We start from the raw sequence: 20,340 nt of genomic DNA, 5'->3' as shown, positions 1-20,340 counted from the left end.
ATAAGGCACTTATGGTGATAGCTAGGATCCCACCTATTAATCTCCTAGTTAAGTGCAGAGCTCGTATAAAGAAAGATGGAACAGACGCTAAAACGGAAGCACAAAACACGGTGATGTTATGCTGGCAAGAAGAATGGTACATAGATGATGGTACAGCGGAATGGAGTAAAAAGCTAATTCCAAATATAAGACCCTGGTTTGAGAGACGACACGGTGAAGTAGATTTCTTTCTGAAACAAATACTCACCGGGAACGGGTGCTTTGAAGCCTACTTCAAACGTTTCAATCTGGCCGAAACCGAGGAGTGCCTTTATTGCATAAACGTGGATACGGTTGAACACACTCTATTTTTCTGCCCAAGATGGAACTTGCAGCGGAATACAGCAGAGCAAATACTCGGTCACATAAGCCCAGACAACCTAGTAGAAAAATGTTAGAATGACCGACAAATTGGGACCACGTCTGCAAAATGGCAAAGCAAATACTTTCTGCCAAGAGGATAGAACGGCCAAATCTTATACAAGCTCGCTGAACCTTAGTCAATAGGAGACCGAAAGATCATAGGGCGCGAGAGAACAGAACGCACGTCCGGACGACACTCCATTTGAAGTAATGCTGTCGCAGTTCCAGATGGAGGGCACACTGTTTTGTCGCCAAGAGAGGAAGTGTGAGTACGCTCACACTGGGTTTACACGGTCGGCTGTTGCCAACCCGTCGTCGCCAAGGGGACACACCATCCATCCCCAGGGTGTCTTGAGACGCCCATAACGGGCTGAGGAAGATTCGCCTTATAACCTCTCATACAAAATAATAATAATAATAATAATAATAGTAATAATAATAATAATTAATTAGTAGGGACTAAAACTGCAGCTCAGATGCATCGAGAACTTTTCAAATGATATTCGAATGAGGTTCGGTCTGGAGAAGTGTAAAGTTGGCAGACTTCATAGAGGAGAGTGGCGTCAGATGGACGGCCATCAGCTTACACAACATAGTGGTGATGGAAAAATAACGACGCTGGATAAATTTGAAACATATAAATACCTAGGTCTTGCCCAGGCGCGAGGAATAGACTCTAAAAGTGTCAAGACGCTGCTCATCGAGAGATTTAAAGAGAGAGTCAAGCACATCTTAAAAACAAGATTGGCAGGCCGTAACATGGCGACTGCAATCAATTCCTACGCCGAACCTGCAGTGGCGTACAGCTTCGGCATCGTCGATTGGATGCCAACAGAGCTTGATGATCTGAATAGAACCTTAAGAACAAGTCTAATTAAATTCCGCGCTCACCACCCACGAGCTGGCAGAGAGAGGGTACATCTACCTCGAAACATCGGAGGCAGGGGATTCTCGGATTTGCGAATATGCCACAAGACCCAGGTGGAGCGGCTGCAGAAATACTTCCATCAAACAAGCGAGAGCTCAGCGCTCCACCGAGCAGTGACAGGTCTAGATAGATCACTTACACCAGGGTGAGCTGCAGGTCACACACTATCAGTGCGATCCTAAGTATTCAATTTTAGGGCTCGGAAACCAGTGGCGGGGAAAGGAACTACACGGCAGATACCCAAACTTGCTTGATAGTGCTGACCTTGGCAAGCGCGCATCAGTTGGCTGGCTAACGAACGGCAACCTTTTCCCCGAGACTGAGGGTTTCATGTGTGCAATTCAGGATCAGGTCATACCCACTCGGTCTTATCTTAAACACATAATCAAGGATCCGACAGTAACAACAACGAATTGTCGCATATGTGGAGAGGGCCATGAGAATGTTGAGCACCTCATCAGTGGGTGCCGGATACTGGCCCCGAAGTAGTACACCAGAAGACACGACAATGTAGCGAAGATAGTCCATCAGGAAATAGCCTTCAACCTTAAACTTCTAAAAGAGAAGTGTCCGTACTACCGATACTCACCAGAATCCGTGCTTGAAAATGAGGGATTTAGCATATATTGGGACAGAACTGTCAGGCCAGATATTCTTATTTATGATAAGGCAAATAAGGTGGTGACCCTCGTCGACGTTGCAATTCCCGAACCTAACAACTTGCAGAAGAAAGAACGTGAAAAAAGAGAAAAATACATACCGTTAGCGGATGACATAAAACAGACATGGGGTGTCGATAGGGTTAACATTGTTCCTATAGTGATCGGTGCAATGGGAGAAATACCAAAGTCCCTCAGAATAAACCTGACAACACTCACCGTAAAACCAGGCGCCTACTTTGAAATGCAGAAGTCTGTGGTACTAGCTACCTGCAACATAATTAGAAGAGTTCTTAATCAACCTCAACTTCAATAGCGCACATTTCATGTTTTGCTACTTACCTAGCCGACATGAGAGGACTCTATCTTCCGATGAGAAAAAAAAATATAATAAAAATAAAAAAAAAATAATAATAATAATAATAATAATAATAATTAGAATCATTGGAACGCATTACTAAAGGCATTTTCTATGCCATCAGAAAGCTAACCATCTTGTAAGCAGATCGATGTGACAGCTTGAAGCACCAGGAAACCTGTGAAATTGTGAATAATAATAATAATAATAATAATCTGCCCGGCCTGCTATCGGGAGACGGCCTGCGAGATTGGGTACGATCGCCATTTCTAAACTGTTGGGGGGAAAATACCTGCGGTGGACAAAAAAAATTAGTAACGATGTGATATCAAGCTATTCTGGGCAACTGAGAAAAGTATAAAACAACAACTGCGCTTTGTCGAACAATTTTCCAGTAACATGGATGAACAGGATGAAATTTGGCCTCTACAAATGTAAGGTGTATGGAATGCTATACCCGTACCAAGTGTCAACACTGTAAACACCACTTTTTAGCCTGTATACAAAGATTTTCAAGGATGACAGAGTAACAAATACACAGCACCGCATCTGTGGGGGAGCACACATGAAATCGAGCACATGCTGAATGGACGCAAGATGGGGTCCCGATAATATACAACCAGACATAACGGCGTGGCGTGAAATCTGCTATAGAATTGGATTGATAGAAAAACGTTACCATATTACCTATATGCTCCTGGCTCAGTTCTGGATAATGCTCGACATCGTAATCAACGACCAGGAGAAGAACGAGGTTACTTTTATTGACTTGGCTGTTCCATCACGTGCCAACCTGCGAAAAAAAGAGAGAAAGTGAAGAATATTTACCTCTAGCAGATGATGTCAAAAATACCTGGAGCTTGCGTGCTGTGCGATTATAACTGTCCCAATTATAACAGGAGAGGTTTCCCGAAATCTGACAACGCAGCTGGAAAAATTGAATCTACCCCCTTGCCTGTTCCGGCAGCTCCAGAAGGCTGTGATTCTGTCTTCATGCAACATCATGAGAAAGTTAAGGAGTTTTTCCAGGCTGTTAGGTTGTGGTCTATTGATTTTGCTAACAAAGTTTTCAACTGCTCCTGCGGCAGTCATCCGTAGATTGTAGCGCGATGACTGTTGCGGTACTGGTGCCGGTTGTCGAGGGCGTACCTGTACACTCGGACGGACGGCGGACTGAGCGGGTGTTAGTACGACCCACCCCCTGAACGAGTTGTTCGTATACGGTTTCGTGTGTGTTTTCTTTAAGATGTTGGGTCATATTTTATTCACTTGTAGGGAGGGTTAAATTGCCCTTATGTAGTATTGCATTATAGTGCTCCTCTGTGGGCAATACTTCCGTGTTTTCAAATCTGATGTTGGGACCCCCGTTCGAAAACACGTGCTCCGCAGCCGCCAATTTTTCTACTTGTCCCAAGCAGCAAGATCTTCTATGCTCCGCTAAACGTCTCCACAGGAATATATTGTTGTATTTGTCATGTGGGCTTATGTGCCATTATTTTGCCGTCCGGTGACGTTTCTTCTTTAGTCTCTTGTCTATTTGGCTTAGTCCCCTTTCCTTAAATCCATCCATGTAAAAATTGGCAACCATGGGGCTGATCGGACTTCCCATAGCGACTCCGCCTCTTCGTTCGAAAAACAAATTATTCCACTGGAAATATGTGATCGTGAGGTAATGTTGGAATAGTTACGCTATATCAGGCGGGAATTTTTCATTGTTTTTTTATTTTCCATTAGTGGGACATTCGTGAACAGGGAGACTTCGTCAAAACTGACTAGTATATCTGTGGGTGTTAGCAAAATGCACTTAATAATTTCGATGAAATGTCTTGAATCCACATAGGAGCGGATAAAAGGCTATAACAATTTCGATAGGTGTTAGGCTAATTCGTACGTTGGGAATACAATCGCGCTAACTGTCAGACGTAGCGGAATGTCTGTTTTCTGGAATTTCGGTAGTCGGTAAAGCATCGGTGGTAGCGCTTCCGTTTTGCACAACTTCATTTCTCTTTCTCAAAAGATGACTTTTTTATTAACCGATTAGTTTCTCTTACGGTTTTTGCTGTAGGATCACGTAGAAGACTTTTTATGTCGGATCTAAGAGTGTTTGGATTTTACTATGATAATGGGCGCGTTTCCCTTATCTGCCGGGAAAATAATGATTCTAGTCTCCTTTTTGAGTTCTCTTAACGCACTCTTCTGTTGGCGAGTTGCTTTTTGGCGGTTTTGCATTGCGAAATATCCTAGCCGTATCAGCCCGTATTTCTTCGGCGTCTCCACCGCGGCAGTTCCGTATACCAGCTTCAACGTTGGCTATTATGTCTTCGATTGGCAACGTTGTCGATGTAATGGCAAAATTTAAGCCTTTTGACAATACGGCTATTTCTGTTGTCGTTAAGATACGGCCAGATTTGTTAATAACTCGATCAATATCCAAAATAGGGGTAGTTAATTTGCCATATTGCGTTGTTAATTTATCGAATTTTTTAAGCTGTGTTGCATGTGTTTACCATTGAGTACTCTCCATCGACTGCTGTGTAATCTGATCTATCTTCATCCAGTCTTCTGGACTTATGCGGGCACTAATCGTTAAATGTAAGGACAATAATCGGCTATATCTCTTCGAGTTTGGTGGATTCGTTCTCACAGTAAGTTCTCTGTTCGGTAATTAGATGTAACATTAGAAATGTGATGCCTTCTTTCAGTATAAACCCATGTTTTGCTATTTTAAAAATTATTTAATTTGGTTGTACACAATGCAATTATTTTTAAAGTGCCAAATTTTGTAAATGATTCCTAATTCCGTTTTCCATAAACGCATGTAATAGTAATAAAATATTCACTAGAGCCATTGCGCTAAGGAATAGGGCTAACCCATTTATGGGCAGTTATTATAAAGTAACACATAAAAAACATTTTTCCTATAATGAAAAAAATGGAATAAACTACTTATGATATTTTGAATCCCTATGCGACGTGTTGAAGGTCGATGAATACAAGGATATGTTAGAAGAACCGATTACTTCAAAATTTAATTTCTGACAAGGCAAGGGTCGCTCAGAGCCTACCTATGGGATTGGTGAGACTTCGGACGATAAAGCTATCAACTGCTGCGAAAGGGGCACCTCGGAGCACCCCCGCCCGAAGAAGTGTCAAATTGGAAATTGGCGTACATCTTACGCCATAGAATATCATCAACACAATTCTGGAGAATGAGGATCGTTGGAAGAAAATCTACCATCTCATCAGAAAAACCGGAAGAGCGGAGGCACATAGCGTGAAACAGATTTCCGCCTGTGCGATGTATTGCACGGGGTGGGGAGTAGGAGGTGCAGAGGAGGAGAATTTTAGTGTGTAGGATCGTAGCCGTGAGTGAGTCCCACACTTTGTAAGTAAATGTATTTTACGCAAAAGAAATCACCATGCGCAAAGTTACTGGTAAAACTATATGCATCAATACAGATAGCAGATAGTGAGTTCTGGTTCTTCCTAGTAGATTATGTGGTCATCCTTAGTTCAGCAGGTCTGCTGAACCAAACTTTATAGGGCCGGAGCCTACATTGTCTACGGAATCACATGGTTTGACGTTAGCCGGAGTACTATGTCCAAGAGAAAGCACAATGGGCCTGCTGAGGCCTACCCTGCTCCATTTATAGGTACAGATATAAAATATGTTCGCATATGAGATGCGTTGCAGTCATCTGAAGATCATCGAATTTTGAAAAATAGCGAATTCCCATTCCTACACCCATAAGAAGAAGATTCTCAGCTAGACTTTGCCATCACATTAAATTGCTGTTTTACTTAGGCTATTAGTTAGTCAGTTGAATAAGCTCTTGCGATAAACTATTAATTTTTGTATTTTGGAAAAATAAAGTTTTGGGTTTCCTCTTAGAAAAGTCTGTAGGATATTCCGAAGTTTTCGGATCGATCGGTAGACTTTTCGTATCTACGATTTATGGGAATATTGGAACTTGTTGAGTGACTGGTGGAGGTGTTTAAGAAGATCTATCGAAAACCCGTCGGAAAAATTTTATCAGCAGCTCATCGGAAATTGATTCTGAAATCGTTCCGGTTTCGCAAGGAGGCAGTGATTTGGTAGGACCAGATCGGCAACCTGAGAGTATGTCTCTTAAAATGACCAGAGTCGCATTATTTTTTATGCGAGTGCAATTTCTAATGTCCCTAGAAAACTTAACCTATATTTTATCTGACTTAGAAATCGTTTCCCATAGTGTTAGTAATCAAAACATTATAAGAAATAATTTATTTACAGACGTGGCTAACAATTTTAAACCAGAATACTTAAATTGTGTACCTACGTATCTTCGATTGGAACGCTAGTGATTTAAATATATATCTTGCGACTACTATACTTATAACTGCTTTTTACGATTAAACTAATACAAATAAATTTGAAAATATTTATCAAATCAATTGTCTTATTGGAAATTAGTTGGCACAGCCAAAGTAGTAGCAAATATCCAGAATGTATCGACTTGAGAAGATCTCAAAAATCACTCTTGTAAGAAATTTCTCGGATCTCCGTGAATGAGGCCTGCCTGAACCGTGATTTATTTATAATACAGTAGCAACCTAACGAGTCATCCAACCAATTTTATGATAAAGTGACATCTTAAATCTATTTTGTTGGTATGTTAATAACCATGAACAGACGAACGCTGCGAAAGTTCTTAAAAGAAATTTATATACAGACCTTGACTTAAAATATTTTTATCGGGGCTTAAAGAGTCTCTGGTACAAACGTATGTTGTGTGGGTCCATCTAGTCTTGCTAAAGCTCAGTTTGTCAATGACGAATCCAATAATACCTCCAAAATTACCGCCGATGCAAAATTAAACCAAATTCTACAAGTCTCTTCTGTAAGACCAAATTTTAGACCAAACGTTTTATATAATTTTAATAGACTAACGCCTAATAATCTTTTTAGAAGTCAACATTATTTTCCCTCGCAACCAATAAACATAAAACCAAGGCCTAACCCGCGGCAACCGAAGTATTATGCAAACTCACAAGTATTCTGGAAACTCCTAAATCAAAATGTTTCCCGCCCTAATCAAAACAAACCGTTGAGTATCGCCACAAGAAATACTAGCAATAATTTTAAACCCATCCAACCCTCTAATTCAGAACAGACTATTTGAAATCTTTCCCCCAACAACTTCAGTTTCGAAGGATTACATAACACTTAACAATATGGGGCGAACCCTGAAGACAACAATCCATAGAGGCCCGTGTATTTACCTTAGTATTATTCGAAAAATTTAAAAGAAGGGCTATTTATAGTGGCAAGAGGCAACCAAGTTTCAACTCATAAATAGAGCACATTTGAACCTTCTTCCAAATCATTTAAATTGCCTAAGCAAAATCTTTAAAAATTCGCCTTGTTTTTTAATTTCATGACGTTTTTGATGGCTTAATTAGCATAGACAATCTCGAATTTTTAAAAATCAATCTATTTATATCTATTATTTATAAATCCCATATACTAAAATTAAACTACTCTATCGAAACACCAACAAAAATTTTAATCAAATCAATGTCAAACCTCGGAAGCCGGAGGGTATTTTTCTGCTTTCATATTAGAGCTCCACTTATAGCGCTAAAGTCAGTGCATTCGCCCTCCTTGTTGATAAAGGAGTGCAAAGAGGTACTAAGGAAAGTGGCCGAGGAGAAGAATGTCACGTTGGCCTGGGTCCCGGGTCACACTTAGATCTGGGCCAATGTGGCAGCGGACGTCTTAGCCAGGGAGGGATCCTCGCATAGGCAAATGGGACCAGTGCCCCGCTTGTGGATCGCCCAGTGTGTGAGGCGGGGAGCTCTCGGAGCCTTGGTGAGAGAACGGGCCGCGGTGGGCTGGAGAGTTGCTCCGGGAATGAGGCAGGCGAGGCTTATGATGGATGGGTCCGCCCTCCCTCGAACCAGTAGAGAATTAACAGGGGTCTACACAGAACATTACAGGCTGAAAAGGCATCTTTGCTTGCGAAGCATTGGAGACGACCCGGAGTACAGGTGGTGCATGGAAGGAGACCCCGTATCATCTGCTCACAGAGTGCCTTCTTTGACATGGGCAAGATTTGGAGTCTTGGCCCTGATAGATCAGGACTCAGCGCACGGTATTGGGCTAAAGGAATTGCTGACCGTCTATAGGAGGGGCGTCATTCTGAACGCCCTCTAGCGCGATCTGGGGGCACAACGGGCCAATAATACCCTCGATGTGAACAAATTTTCATAATTAAAACCTCTATAAGAAACGGTGAAATTATTCTAGCTAATCACAAAATTGGGAATTGTGAAATCCCTGCTCAGAAATCCCTATTTAAAAAATGGTATAGCCTTAACCGCTATTTTAAATAACACGATATCTCTGAAACAATTCGTACTGGCAATGAAGAAAAGTCGGAAATACTGAAACTCTGTAAAGAATATTGTGATATTTTTGACTATGAAAACACACCATTAAGTTTCACAAAAGAAATAAAGTACAGACATAAAAAAATACATATATCCGTATAAACATAAAGCAGAAGTTGGGGGTCAAATTAAAAAATGTTCGATGAAAAAATAATAAGAATCTCCTTATTTTGGCGTATATGCGTGGACTATCGCAAACTTAATGAGAAAACTATTGACGATATAATATCGATTTGTTGGACAAATTATGCAAATGGCAAAATTTTTCTACATTAGATCTAGCCAGCGGGTTCCACCAAATCCAAATGAGTGAAAAGGATGTGCCAAAAACGGCTTTTAATTACGATCAAGGGCATTATGAATATCTTAGAATGCCAATGTGTTGCGCGTGCTCCAAAATGAACGACAATATTATTTATTCGACATCATCGACGCGATGTTTTCAAAAGACTTCAAGCGAATTTTAAATTTTAAAATACCGCTGGACAAGTCCGAGTTTTTGCTTAAGGAAGTGGCTTATCTCCGTCGTGTAGTTACCCCCTCGGGCTTCAAACCAAATTCCGATAAAATAAAAGCTATTAAGAACTATCCTATTCCTATAACAAGAAAAGTTATTAAAGGTTTTCTGGGTTTTCAAGGTTACTAACGCAGACTTATTAATAATTTCGCTAAGTAAACTAAACCACTAACAAAATGCTTAAAAAAGGGTGCAAATATTGATAATAAGTAGTATCTATTCCTAAGTTCTGCATCCCCCGTCTCCCGGGAGAGATTTTGAGAGATGTTTTCAACATATTGACAAAAAAAGGAATATGATTCGCAGGCTGACAATTAAAGTCCGCCTGACATATGACGTGATATGCTTACATTATATTATTAAAATAATAAAAGGGTAACGCTAACAATTAATGAATTCATTATTATGATAGTAGTATCTATTCCTAAGTTCTACATCCCCCGTCCCCCCGAGGAGATTTTGAGATTCCAAATTTACAGATTCCCAACCAACCCAAGAAAACAATAAAAAATCGTTTGGCCTGTCTACGAGAGATGTCGCGCATTAATAGCTCAGGTTTTGATCGCCAGATGTCACTTTTATTAGGGGTAGCTTTTGTGTTTGTCCTTTTTTGGCAATTTTTTTTTGCCTCCTGTACTTTGTGTCGCGGGAGGGGAGCCCGGCCGACGACGTTATGTTGATATCGCGAAGCGAGATTATAAGGTCACCGAGGTGGCGCATAATCTATGTAAATGAAACACCCAAACACTGTTAATTGTTTTTACAATTATTGTAAACATTCGTAACCTAAAGAACAATGCCTTAAAGAAGTAGCTTACCGAACGAAGAGGTTTAATGACGCTCGCCGAAAAAAAAACACAATACCCACGAATATAGATTTAACGACTATTATTAATAAAAAAAATGCCCTTCTGGGTAGACAAATATCGGCGTAATAAATACAGCACAAATGTATACATAAATAAATGATTTGTTTATAAATACAACTATTACAAAACTTCTTAACCTATTAACCTAAAGAATAATACCCTAAAGGGTCGTAGTATATTAGCTTACCGAAAGAACAGATCTAATAACCCCCTCAGAAATAAAACACAATATCAACGAATATAGATTTAATGACGCTTATAAACTCAAAAAAAAATTCCATTCTGGGTAGGCAAATATTGGCTTAATAAATAAAGCAACTTAACCGCTGCATCGGCCGTTCGCCGAAATTTGCTATCTCGAGATCTGACCCTCAGATTTCTTCTTTGCCAAACCAAAAACATTCGATTTTAGTTTGGCTGGTGTACGAGAGATGTCAGCACCTTTAAAATTAATATTTTGGTCGCGAGGTTGCGCTATTAATAAACCAAACACATGTCGCACCAGAACTTTGCTTCAGGCCAATTTGTTAATCGTCTTGAAGCCAGTCGAGACATATTTCTTATTAAACAATGATGATTATCTCCATAATCGTTACTAATTAATAAAAAGTTTACACGGCTCTCTTTACGAGATTCGGAAAAATGCAAAGGACCAACTACTTCAACATCATTACGGTTTTCGTTATAGACTCTCTCGAGGCCATAGACGTTGACAGAAATGTTATCGAGTCGTTCAAGCATGAGTATGTCCCTCAATTTAACCGGAAAATCGATACGTGTAAAATCCAGCTCGTTCTGAAACTCTACATAGTTACCGACCCTGTAAGCGTTATTTGTTCGTTGGATTGGGTGGAGAGCAGCCAAGATCGACCACATAAAGCATTTTTCGTCGGTGTTATGTATATTTAAAACAGCTTTCTTAGCTTCGATTTCCTTGGACGACGCCTTTAGAGGATTGTACTTGTTAAACCCTATCTCTAAATGGAGGAGTTTCCGCAACGCCCAGCATGTAAAAAAGAGAAAAAAAAATAGTTCGGAAATAGCACACAGCATTACAAGGCTGTGTTTCGTGAGAACATTTTTTTACTGTAAGGAATTATTAGCGTCTCACTGTTCGCGTTTTCACTTTAGCAATTTTAGCAATACTAAACACTTACCTTTTTAATTTGGTAAAACACACAAAAAACAATTTTAGCTAACGGCTTGAGCGTGGGTCACTTTCTAATAATGTCAATTCTTTCCGCCACCATTAATTTATAATAACGGGAAAATTCGAAAATGTCCTTGGCGGTTAATTAACATTTGTGTTCGCCAGTATTGCAACAGATAACGCAACCGCTGATTAACTGCTGTGATTTTACAAAATCCATGGCAGATAACACAACCGTTGATTAACCGCTGTAATTTTACAAAATTCATGGCAATACTACGGGGGAGATGCGAATTTATTAACTAGCCCCGTGGCTGTAAAGACCTGTTCCGTCACTGTTTCGGTGCAGTTCAAACCTGTTCCGTTCCGAACCTGTTTGATAGCTGGTCTGGAGCTGTTCTAGCCTGTTTAGAAACTGTTTCGCATCTAATTCAGGTCTGATCAAGGGTATCCTCGATAACATTATATATCCGAATTAGCTATTTCGCAATTCTTAAAATAAAATCAACCATATGATTTTATTGTTATTTTTTGTCAGCAATACAGTAGACAAATAATTTTTAAATTTTTACACAATATATCCTGCAGCCCAAGTTTGAAAATTGCTTAATTTTGCTTTACATTCTTCAGCTCGTGTTCGCAGTATTTGGAGATCGGTCTATATGAGTGCGATCAGAGCTTCGAGCTTCGAAAGGACGACTTGTTCCATCAGCTGATTTTCCAAATTGTTTTTTAAGTTAAGCGCTTCGCAAACCACCCTTTTTTCATTGTCATCTCTGAACGCGTCGAACCATTCACTATTTTGGCGGCAGAGCTTCGATTGTTCTTTTTTTAGGTCGACCATTCCCACCAGTACGCTTGGGTTTCGTTATTCCAGCTGGTGGATGCGCAGGCGCGGGAGGCGTCGAACACTTTAAATCACTCTCTTGCAATAAATTTAAAAAATCGTCCGGAAGGACGACTTGTACCATGTCTATCTCGGAGGCTCACAAAATCAAAACTAAATGTATTGTTATAGAATATCCGCGGCATCGACCCACGAATCATGTGACCAACCAGCGCAAAAAATTTTTATTTTTTTTTACAACGCGATCTAAATTCATAGTGTTTTTTCCTAATCCGCTGCATCCGCCGTTCGCCGGCGGAGATTTGATATCTCAAGATCTAACCCTCAGATTTCTTCTTTGTCAACCCAAACAAAATCAATTTTAGTGTGGCTGGTGTACGTCAGCACCTTAAAAATTTATATTTGGATCGCGAGGTGGCGTCATTAATCACCCCTTCGGTAACTAAATGGCGATCTCCAGAAAAAAAAAATCTTTTTTGAGATACTATTTTTTTCTTTACCACGTGGGTCGGAGGGGGTTGTTAGAGAAATAAACACGCATGTAACCGGTTTCTTGTTAAACTTGTTGTATTGCAGATATTACTAATAGCAATTTAAACATACTTTGCTGCATTTTTATCTCCATAAAAGTGACCTTAATGTCACACACGTCGCTAATTAAGGAATTTTTTCTATTGGCACATATTTTTAAATTGTTTTGCATATATTACTAACTACAATTATGCATACTTTGCTGCATTTTTATCTCCATAACAGTATCTCATAATTAAAAAGTCTGGCTATTTTTAAAAATTTCTATTTATATAAATTCTGAAAACCTTTCGTAAAATAATCATTCAGAGCGAAATGAACTAACCATCGACCTTTAGTTTCGAGATCACCGACAAGTAGGCTACCCGAGAAAATGCTGGTAGTTTTCTTAAAAAACTTATTTAGGTAAGTCTTTATTTAATTATAACAATATGTTTGTATAGAACTTTCTGTTTTTGGAGAGAAGAAACATTTAAATGCCATCTTTAAAGTACGGAAGAAAATATGTAAAATTTCAAAGTGATGGTCGGGTACATCTTTACCTTTCACACTCGCCGAAAAATGAAACGGTGGATCGAAAAGTTAAAGCACTTCCTTAGAATAACGGCCGACGACGAAGATGAGATGCAACTCTTTTCCAGGGCATCACATCAGCAAGTTTGCGGATGTGAATTTCTACCCTGCCGTAGATAAAGGAGGCATCGGACCGGAAGTAATGGTGGCAATGGGGAAGCGAATAGAAAACGAGTAGGGGTGGAGAACCGAATGATGACGCTGCCTTCTGTGGAAATATACGACAACGATAGCTACCAATTTGATTCTCAAAACTATCCCCAAATTAAAAAAAAAAAACATGAAAGATAAAATTCAATGATATGCGATATGCGAACAATTTTTACGAATCCGTTATGCTTGCGTAAATTCTTTGTAACAAATGGTTGTTTCTTTATCGTGTTTCTTCTTATCTTCGAATATATTTCCTATTGTTTTCTCCAAAAAAAAGAATCAGTCAGAAGATAACCTTACTATTTGTCAAAAAAGAAAATGAAAAACCCAAAGTATACCACACATAAATACCACACATTCAAGTAGCCGATATAGAAAAACTGCGGCTCTTGAAGTACATCGAGAGTGGGAGCGAACTGGAATTGGCATTTAGAAGTTGGGAACTTTACTCCGACCGTTTACTCACGACTCCGTACAATACGCGGCCCGGCAAGTAACTGCCGTGGATAGCCCTAGGTAAATGTACCGTATCATGGTTTACAAAAAAACCTAAACTAAACTGCGATATAAAAAAACTTGCATATAGAACACCTTCCCCCTATAATAAACTGAAACTAACTTAACTCTAGTGGTCTTTATGTACACTTGCATTTAGATATGAGTGTCACGTTTACTGGGCGACCTATAAACGATCTGGAGGGTTAATCTTACTACGTCTACGAAGCACACGCGCACCGTGGTCACTTTGGTTTTCATTGTGGCTGGGGTTGTTTTCACTGGGTGAGATAACGTCTTCACATTCTGAGTCCGATGTTTCGCTATCGCTAGACCTAACTGACGTTACAGTACTACTTGATCTGTTTCTTGTTACGTTGGAAGGTGGAGTCATCGAGGAGTTTTTTTTATTTGGGGCTGTCATGGAGTTTTCCTTGATGGGGCAAGACTTGTCGTTACAATGATACTTTTTTAACTGACTTGAATGTCTTTTCCATGTGACTCCACCGACCAACTCAACCACGTAAGTTCTTCAGTCAAGTATATCTCGAACTACCCCTTGACACCACCTGCTTTTATCCGTGTTTGGACGGTAGTCCCGGGTCCATACTTTCTCCCCAATTGAAAATGACAGTTCCCCTTTCTATTTGCGCTTAAGTTCTATTTTGTTTTGTTGTTCTTTTACAATATTTTCGGTCGAAGGTAAAATTAAATCAAATCTAGTGCGTAAAAAGCGACCAAAAAGCATTTTTGCTGGACATTCTTGGTGGTTTTATATAATATTTGTGTTTAATTTATGTATGTATCTATTTATGTCCATATATGTTATTTATGTATGTATATCGTTCGCCTATATTTATTAATATTTGTCTATCCTGATGGAGTTTTGTATATAATACATGTTTAATAACACAATTTGTAAGATGTCAGTGCCATTAAACGTCTTCTGCGCTGCAGCTTTTTATTTAAACGAAAAAACAATAAACCGCGAGTAGCATCCAGACATAAGAAACATATTTGGCCCATCATTGCTATCGCAAAATATTAATAGCGTCTGGGTGTATTATTTGCATAGATTACGCGCGACCTCGGTGACCTTATAATCTCGTTCCGCGATATAAACGTAACGTCGTCGGCCGGGCTCGCCACCCGCGACGCAAAGTACAGAAGGCAAAAAAAAATTGCCAAAAAAGCACAAATACAAAAACTACCCCTACCCCATTAATCTTTAATTTGGAATCTCAAAATCTCGCCCGGGAAACGGGGGATGCAGAACTTAGGAATACGAGCCATAACAACTAAATGTTCGGACGATGTAAAAAATGATAAAAAAGACATTTTTATATCTATTTAAATTTTCTTTTGCTTTGTCGATTGAATAATCAATTTACGCACGAATTATTTTTTATTTCGCATGAATTACATAGCAAAATAACGCAAACATACCAAATTTGCTGACATGCATTGATGGTAAAATGTAGTGTGCTTAGATAAATGAGATGTCTGATAGAGATAAGAAAATGACGCGTGGTGTTGCAACAAACAAAAAAGTGTAGTAGTACTGCAGAGGTAAATCAATGAAAAAATTTTCAAATGACTTGAGCATTGCAAAATCAACAGTCGGGGATATTATAAAAAAGTATGGAGAGACAGCTAGTGTTAGCGTTCGTGGTAAAAGTTCAGGCCGACCCCGTAAAATCACTGAAGGAGATCTTCGTATTCTGGTCAAGATTTCCAAGTTTACAACATTCCTGTTTCAATATAAAAATTATTAATATTCTATGATCTACTTTTGTTAAAAGCAAAGGAAAAACCATTATTAGCGTCTATTCAGAAGAAAAAACGTTTGAATTGGGTAAAATCTAAAATATCCTGGACAACGGAAACGTGGAGTAACGTTATCTTCAGCGACGAATCAAAATTTGATGTGTGTGTAGGCGATTTTCGAAAAAGGGTGATTCGTAAAAAATCAAAAGTCTTTCACAAAGATTGTCTAAAGCGTACGGTAAAATTTCCCCAGGGTGTTATGATATGGGGGTGTATGAGTGGTAAAGGGGTTGGCATCTACGAATTCATTGATGGTACTGTAAATGCAGAAAAATACCAATAAATTTTATCAAGAGGTTTGATTCCACCAACCTGCTATACTGCGAAAACAACAAAAAAATGGTTTTGGACCATAATATGAAAGTTTTATCGTGGCCATCAAGTAGCCCTGACTTGAATATTATTGAAACTTTATGGCATAGGATGAAAAAGACTTTGTGTAAATTCATTAATTGTTAGCGTTACCCTTTTATTATTTTAATAATATACTTTAAGCATATTACTTCTCTCACGGAAAATAGAGAATCGCTTGGCAATATGTCAGACTTTAATTGTCAGCCTACGAATCATATTCCTTTTTTTGTCAATATCTTGAAAACAAGTGAAATAAAATATAAAGGGTTTCTTATAATTAAATCAAGAAAAATGTGTTCTATTGAAAATAGGGTGTTCAATGTAAAATGCTGATATCTAGAAAAAAATTGTGGTTTTGTTTTACATATTATTTAGGAAAAAACTTGGCTCCTAACCTTATATTTTGGGTTTTTTTATTTCAACTGATATCCGCAAAAACAAAAAAAAAAAGTCATTCAAAACTTTGCCAAGATAAATTGAACGCACTGTCAAAGGAAAACCCCTCCAAGGAGATGACCTAACTTTCACTTTTTCAGGATTTTGTGCACTCAATTCACATAATTGTAAAAATTTTTGTTCTTATTTGGTTAGCGGTTAATTAAAAAAATGATATTTTAAGGAAATGGTCATCAGCCAGAAAATATTTTAACAGTTCACCATAATAACCAAACCGTCCGAATTCTTCTCTCTCTAACGCACCTTAATATCTGTTGACAGGGAAAAAAAATTTTAATTAATTAATCCAGGTCTCACGAAAACAAAAAAAAATCTTCTGCTTTCTTTGTTACTCCTTTAGACTCTTTAGGCAAAATCCATATCAAGGGATTTTACTGGCCTGCTTGGACTTTTCTTGGAAGGTTTGACTTACGGTCTTTGTCTTTATCTTATGTTTGGTTACTGTCTATTAATCCCGCAATAATTTAAGAGCGATGAACTTTTCAACCGAGTATTTTATGGAATTTTATTCCGCGAAGTGTACCTACGCCTATGGCCAACACCGAAATTGAGTGGAACGGGATGGCGAATTTGAAGTAGCTAACCTATATTTATGGCTTCATTGTTATAAAATTCAATAAACCAAATAATATAACCATCCGCAACTACTTCAATACGATTTAAATATTAAGGCACGTGAAACTGGCATCTGTCCTGTGAGACGGGAACTGTATACTCAATGTTTCGATGAGCTAATCAGAGAGGTGACAATCAATTGCGCTGAAAGGGGACTGCTCTTGCTGAGGGTGCGTGATGAAATGCGAATGACTATCGAGGCTTATCAAGCCTTGTACTGCAGCAGCGTAGCATTTGGCATGCGCAAGGCGCTTCAAGCTGAACAAGGTAAATTTTTATCGGCTACTTACTAACTTAAACGTAATCTGCGAAAAAAGATATTAACAAGTTTCTTTTAATTTTCTCATTTTCGTCACTTCTGGTCTCGCGGTAGGTAAAGTGGCAATATTTGAAAGTGTTTTTAAAGAAATAATCAATACCCCTTCGCTACTTCGATTCTCCTGGTTGATGAAGTTGTAATATTTAGTGTTGTCTTTTCAAATTTTATAATACCTCCTCGTCATTTCTGACCTTCTAGTAGTAATGATAGGCCGGTTAAGGAGCAAAAAAACGCACATAACCTCAATCCCAAAAACCGCATGTGGCCCCCTCCCAAAGAAAGTCGGCGTGTGCCCCGCCCCCTTCCTAGTGTACCCTCGTGCTACCAGAGTGTGCTCCGCCCCTTAAAAGTCCCCCTTGTGTAACGCCCTGTTTGCCCCAGTGCTTGTCCGGGATGCTTCGCGTCCGTTCGTTCCCCCGGTTCCGCCCATTACTGCTAGATGTGGCGCGCGCACTCTCGCCAGTATTCCTACTGGCGGCCGCGTCACCGCGAGGCCCCCCGGCAGATGGCGGCGACGGGGTGACGCAGTGACGCGTTGCTGGGGGATAGGGAGGATAATTAAATATACTTGAATTTAATATATTTTATTTTTTTTAGAAAATTGGTCTGTGAGGAGGGTTTTCTTTTTATGTCGATTCTGTCGGCCATCCCGGTATTAAATTAAAAATTAATAGTGACATAAAAATCGAAAGGTGCTCTACCCACAAGCACTAACGCATATTTAAATAAACGTGATGAACGTATGTTGTCGTCAGAGAAGCATGCAGATGGGAGTCTCAAGGTCAACGTGCTTTCAGCCGGGAACAACTTGAGATGCAGCAGCTTCGGGCGTACAGTCTGCCGCGTAGAATTTTAAATCGTTCCGACTTTAACGATGTTTGTATATTAATAAATTCGATGAACGTATGTTGCCGCCAGAAATAAAGGCCTTTCATTTTTATTTAAATTTTTCCAATCTCGGACGGTAACGATTTTGGATGCACCGTATAGGATGTGGAATTTTAAAATGCGTCGAGTCTAAATGTCAAGTTGTTTTGCTTGTTGAGAATAAGAATTAATTGACTGGTTATATGGATCCCGTGGGATTAACGTAATGGGAAAAATTTGTTTCACTTGATACGCATCCACTTTTTAAAGCATGTCGAGTTTAAAGATGTCGAGTTGTGTTTGTTAACTTTTAGAATGTATTAACTGCATTGCTTTCGAGTTGTTTGTAGTTGTTTGAATGGTTCGTACAGCGCGGTTTGGTGTTCGTACCTTTTTTATTATTTTATTTTAATGCTTTAATATTTGTTATTATTTTATAAAGGTCTTAAAGATCATCTTAGTACTCTCACCCCGTAACCACAACTAGAACAGCAGCAATCTTAAATGTAAGTTTCTTTTGTTTTTTTTTTTTGAAAAAATGATAATTATGAATAAATTATAGATGAACTTGGGTCAATTTAATCAAACCTGTTTTGCAGAAGGAGAATTTGTAAAACCGAAATTGTATGACTTGGCTCAAGGCGTTGCGTTCAAAATTGCGAGCTCCAAAATTGTTAAGACCAAATTTGGCAATTCTGTGTTGCTGCAGTTAGAAAATTCCGCATTATTTCTTCCTACTTGCGTGACAGAAGCTTTTCGTCCGCGACTAGAAAACTTTACATCAGGGGAGTGCAAACTGGTTTACGAGAGAGCCAAAGATACTTTAAAGACCAACACTTTACAAAAATTTAAAATAATTCAAAATTAATCTACATGTTACACAGGGTAAGTCTTATTTACTGTTGTATATAGTAAACCACGGTAAGCGTAAAGCAGATTATTCATAGAGCGAAAATTTTAACTTTAACATTACAAAAATTAAAAAAGCATATTTACATATATACAAGTTTACACTAACCAAAACTAACCAAATCGTTTGTAATAAAAAGGGTTTATCTATTCGGATAAAAAGAAAATTGCAAACGACAATTCAATTAAAGTTATTAGAAAAATCATTCTTAATTACCAACATAAGCATTTTGGATTGGGAATACAAAGCAGCAGCGGCGAGACAAATATAAATCAAATGGTTGTATGGAAATCGGTAGCGTCATGTTTCCAGGGAAGAGTTCAGGCCGGTGTCCTATTTAATTTACTTCATAAAGATTAATTGAGTTTTTAAACGATTGTCGTAAAAATTTTCAACAAAAAATTAGTAAACGCCACATTTTACATATTAAGGCAAAAATTGATCTCCAAGACGAAGTTGGTGTTAATTATCTGAATACCGGAAATGCCGTGGTTGACGAACCGAATTGAACGATTGGTTTGCTGAAAATGTGCAAGATAAAATTTTAAATGAAATGTCATAGTTTCAGGTACGTGATTTCGGGGTCCGTTTAATAATATTATTTATTTAGAGATTATTATTAATAAATTTGAAATGGGTAACGGGTCATCCTTCGTTGAGTTGCCTCAAGAAATTGCGAATAAAAGGACATGTATTAACATTACAAGTAATGATGAAGCTTGTCTTTATTGGTCGGTTGTCTGCAGCCCCTTTCCAGCTCGTTTTCGTCAGTATTTACCTTCCTCGTATCCATACTATAATTTTGACAAGTGAAAATTGGAAATTAAAATTTAAAAAAAAAATGTTCTTACTCCATGGAGCCCGCTTGATAAGAACAAGAAAATTGCGCAAAACATTCAAATTTGTTGTTAATACAAAATAAATATTATCCAAAGTTTAATGCTTTTAATCCGTATCCGCATGAAGAAATAAAATATCACTATTGTTACATTAAAAATTTGTCTCGATTAGTAACCTCACAGTAAACATAATCACAAGAAATAGATTTGCCGTAGGTGTTTAAATTATTTCAGTAATG

At 38.6% G+C, this 20,340-nt stretch overlaps 1 protein-coding gene across 3 annotated transcripts in view; it reads left to right on the top strand.

Moving 5' to 3' along the window:
• Window positions 1-20,340, top strand: part of LOC132700985 (33 kDa inner dynein arm light chain, axonemal) — a 56,283-nt gene that overhangs the window by 9,438 nt on the left and 26,505 nt on the right. For all 3 annotated transcript variants that reach the window (XR_009618704.1, XR_009618703.1, XM_060668590.1), the window contains exon 3: window positions 17,223-17,433. Coding sequence is in view for 1 of the 3 variants with exons in the window: in XM_060668590.1 (XP_060524573.1) it covers window positions 17,223-17,433 (211 nt within the window). In the remaining 2 variants the exon portion in view is untranslated. The remainder of the gene's footprint in view (window positions 1-17,222; window positions 17,434-20,340) is intronic.

The sequence above is a fragment of the Cylas formicarius genome, unplaced genomic scaffold, assembly GCF_029955315.1.
Source record: "Cylas formicarius isolate icCylForm1 unplaced genomic scaffold, icCylForm1.1 PGA_scaffold_4__25_contigs__length_36172078, whole genome shotgun sequence".
Lineage (NCBI taxonomy): Eukaryota > Metazoa > Arthropoda > Insecta > Coleoptera > Brentidae > Cylas > Cylas formicarius.
Note: the sequence above shows the minus strand (reverse complement) of the source record. Positions and strands in the feature narration are given on the sequence as shown.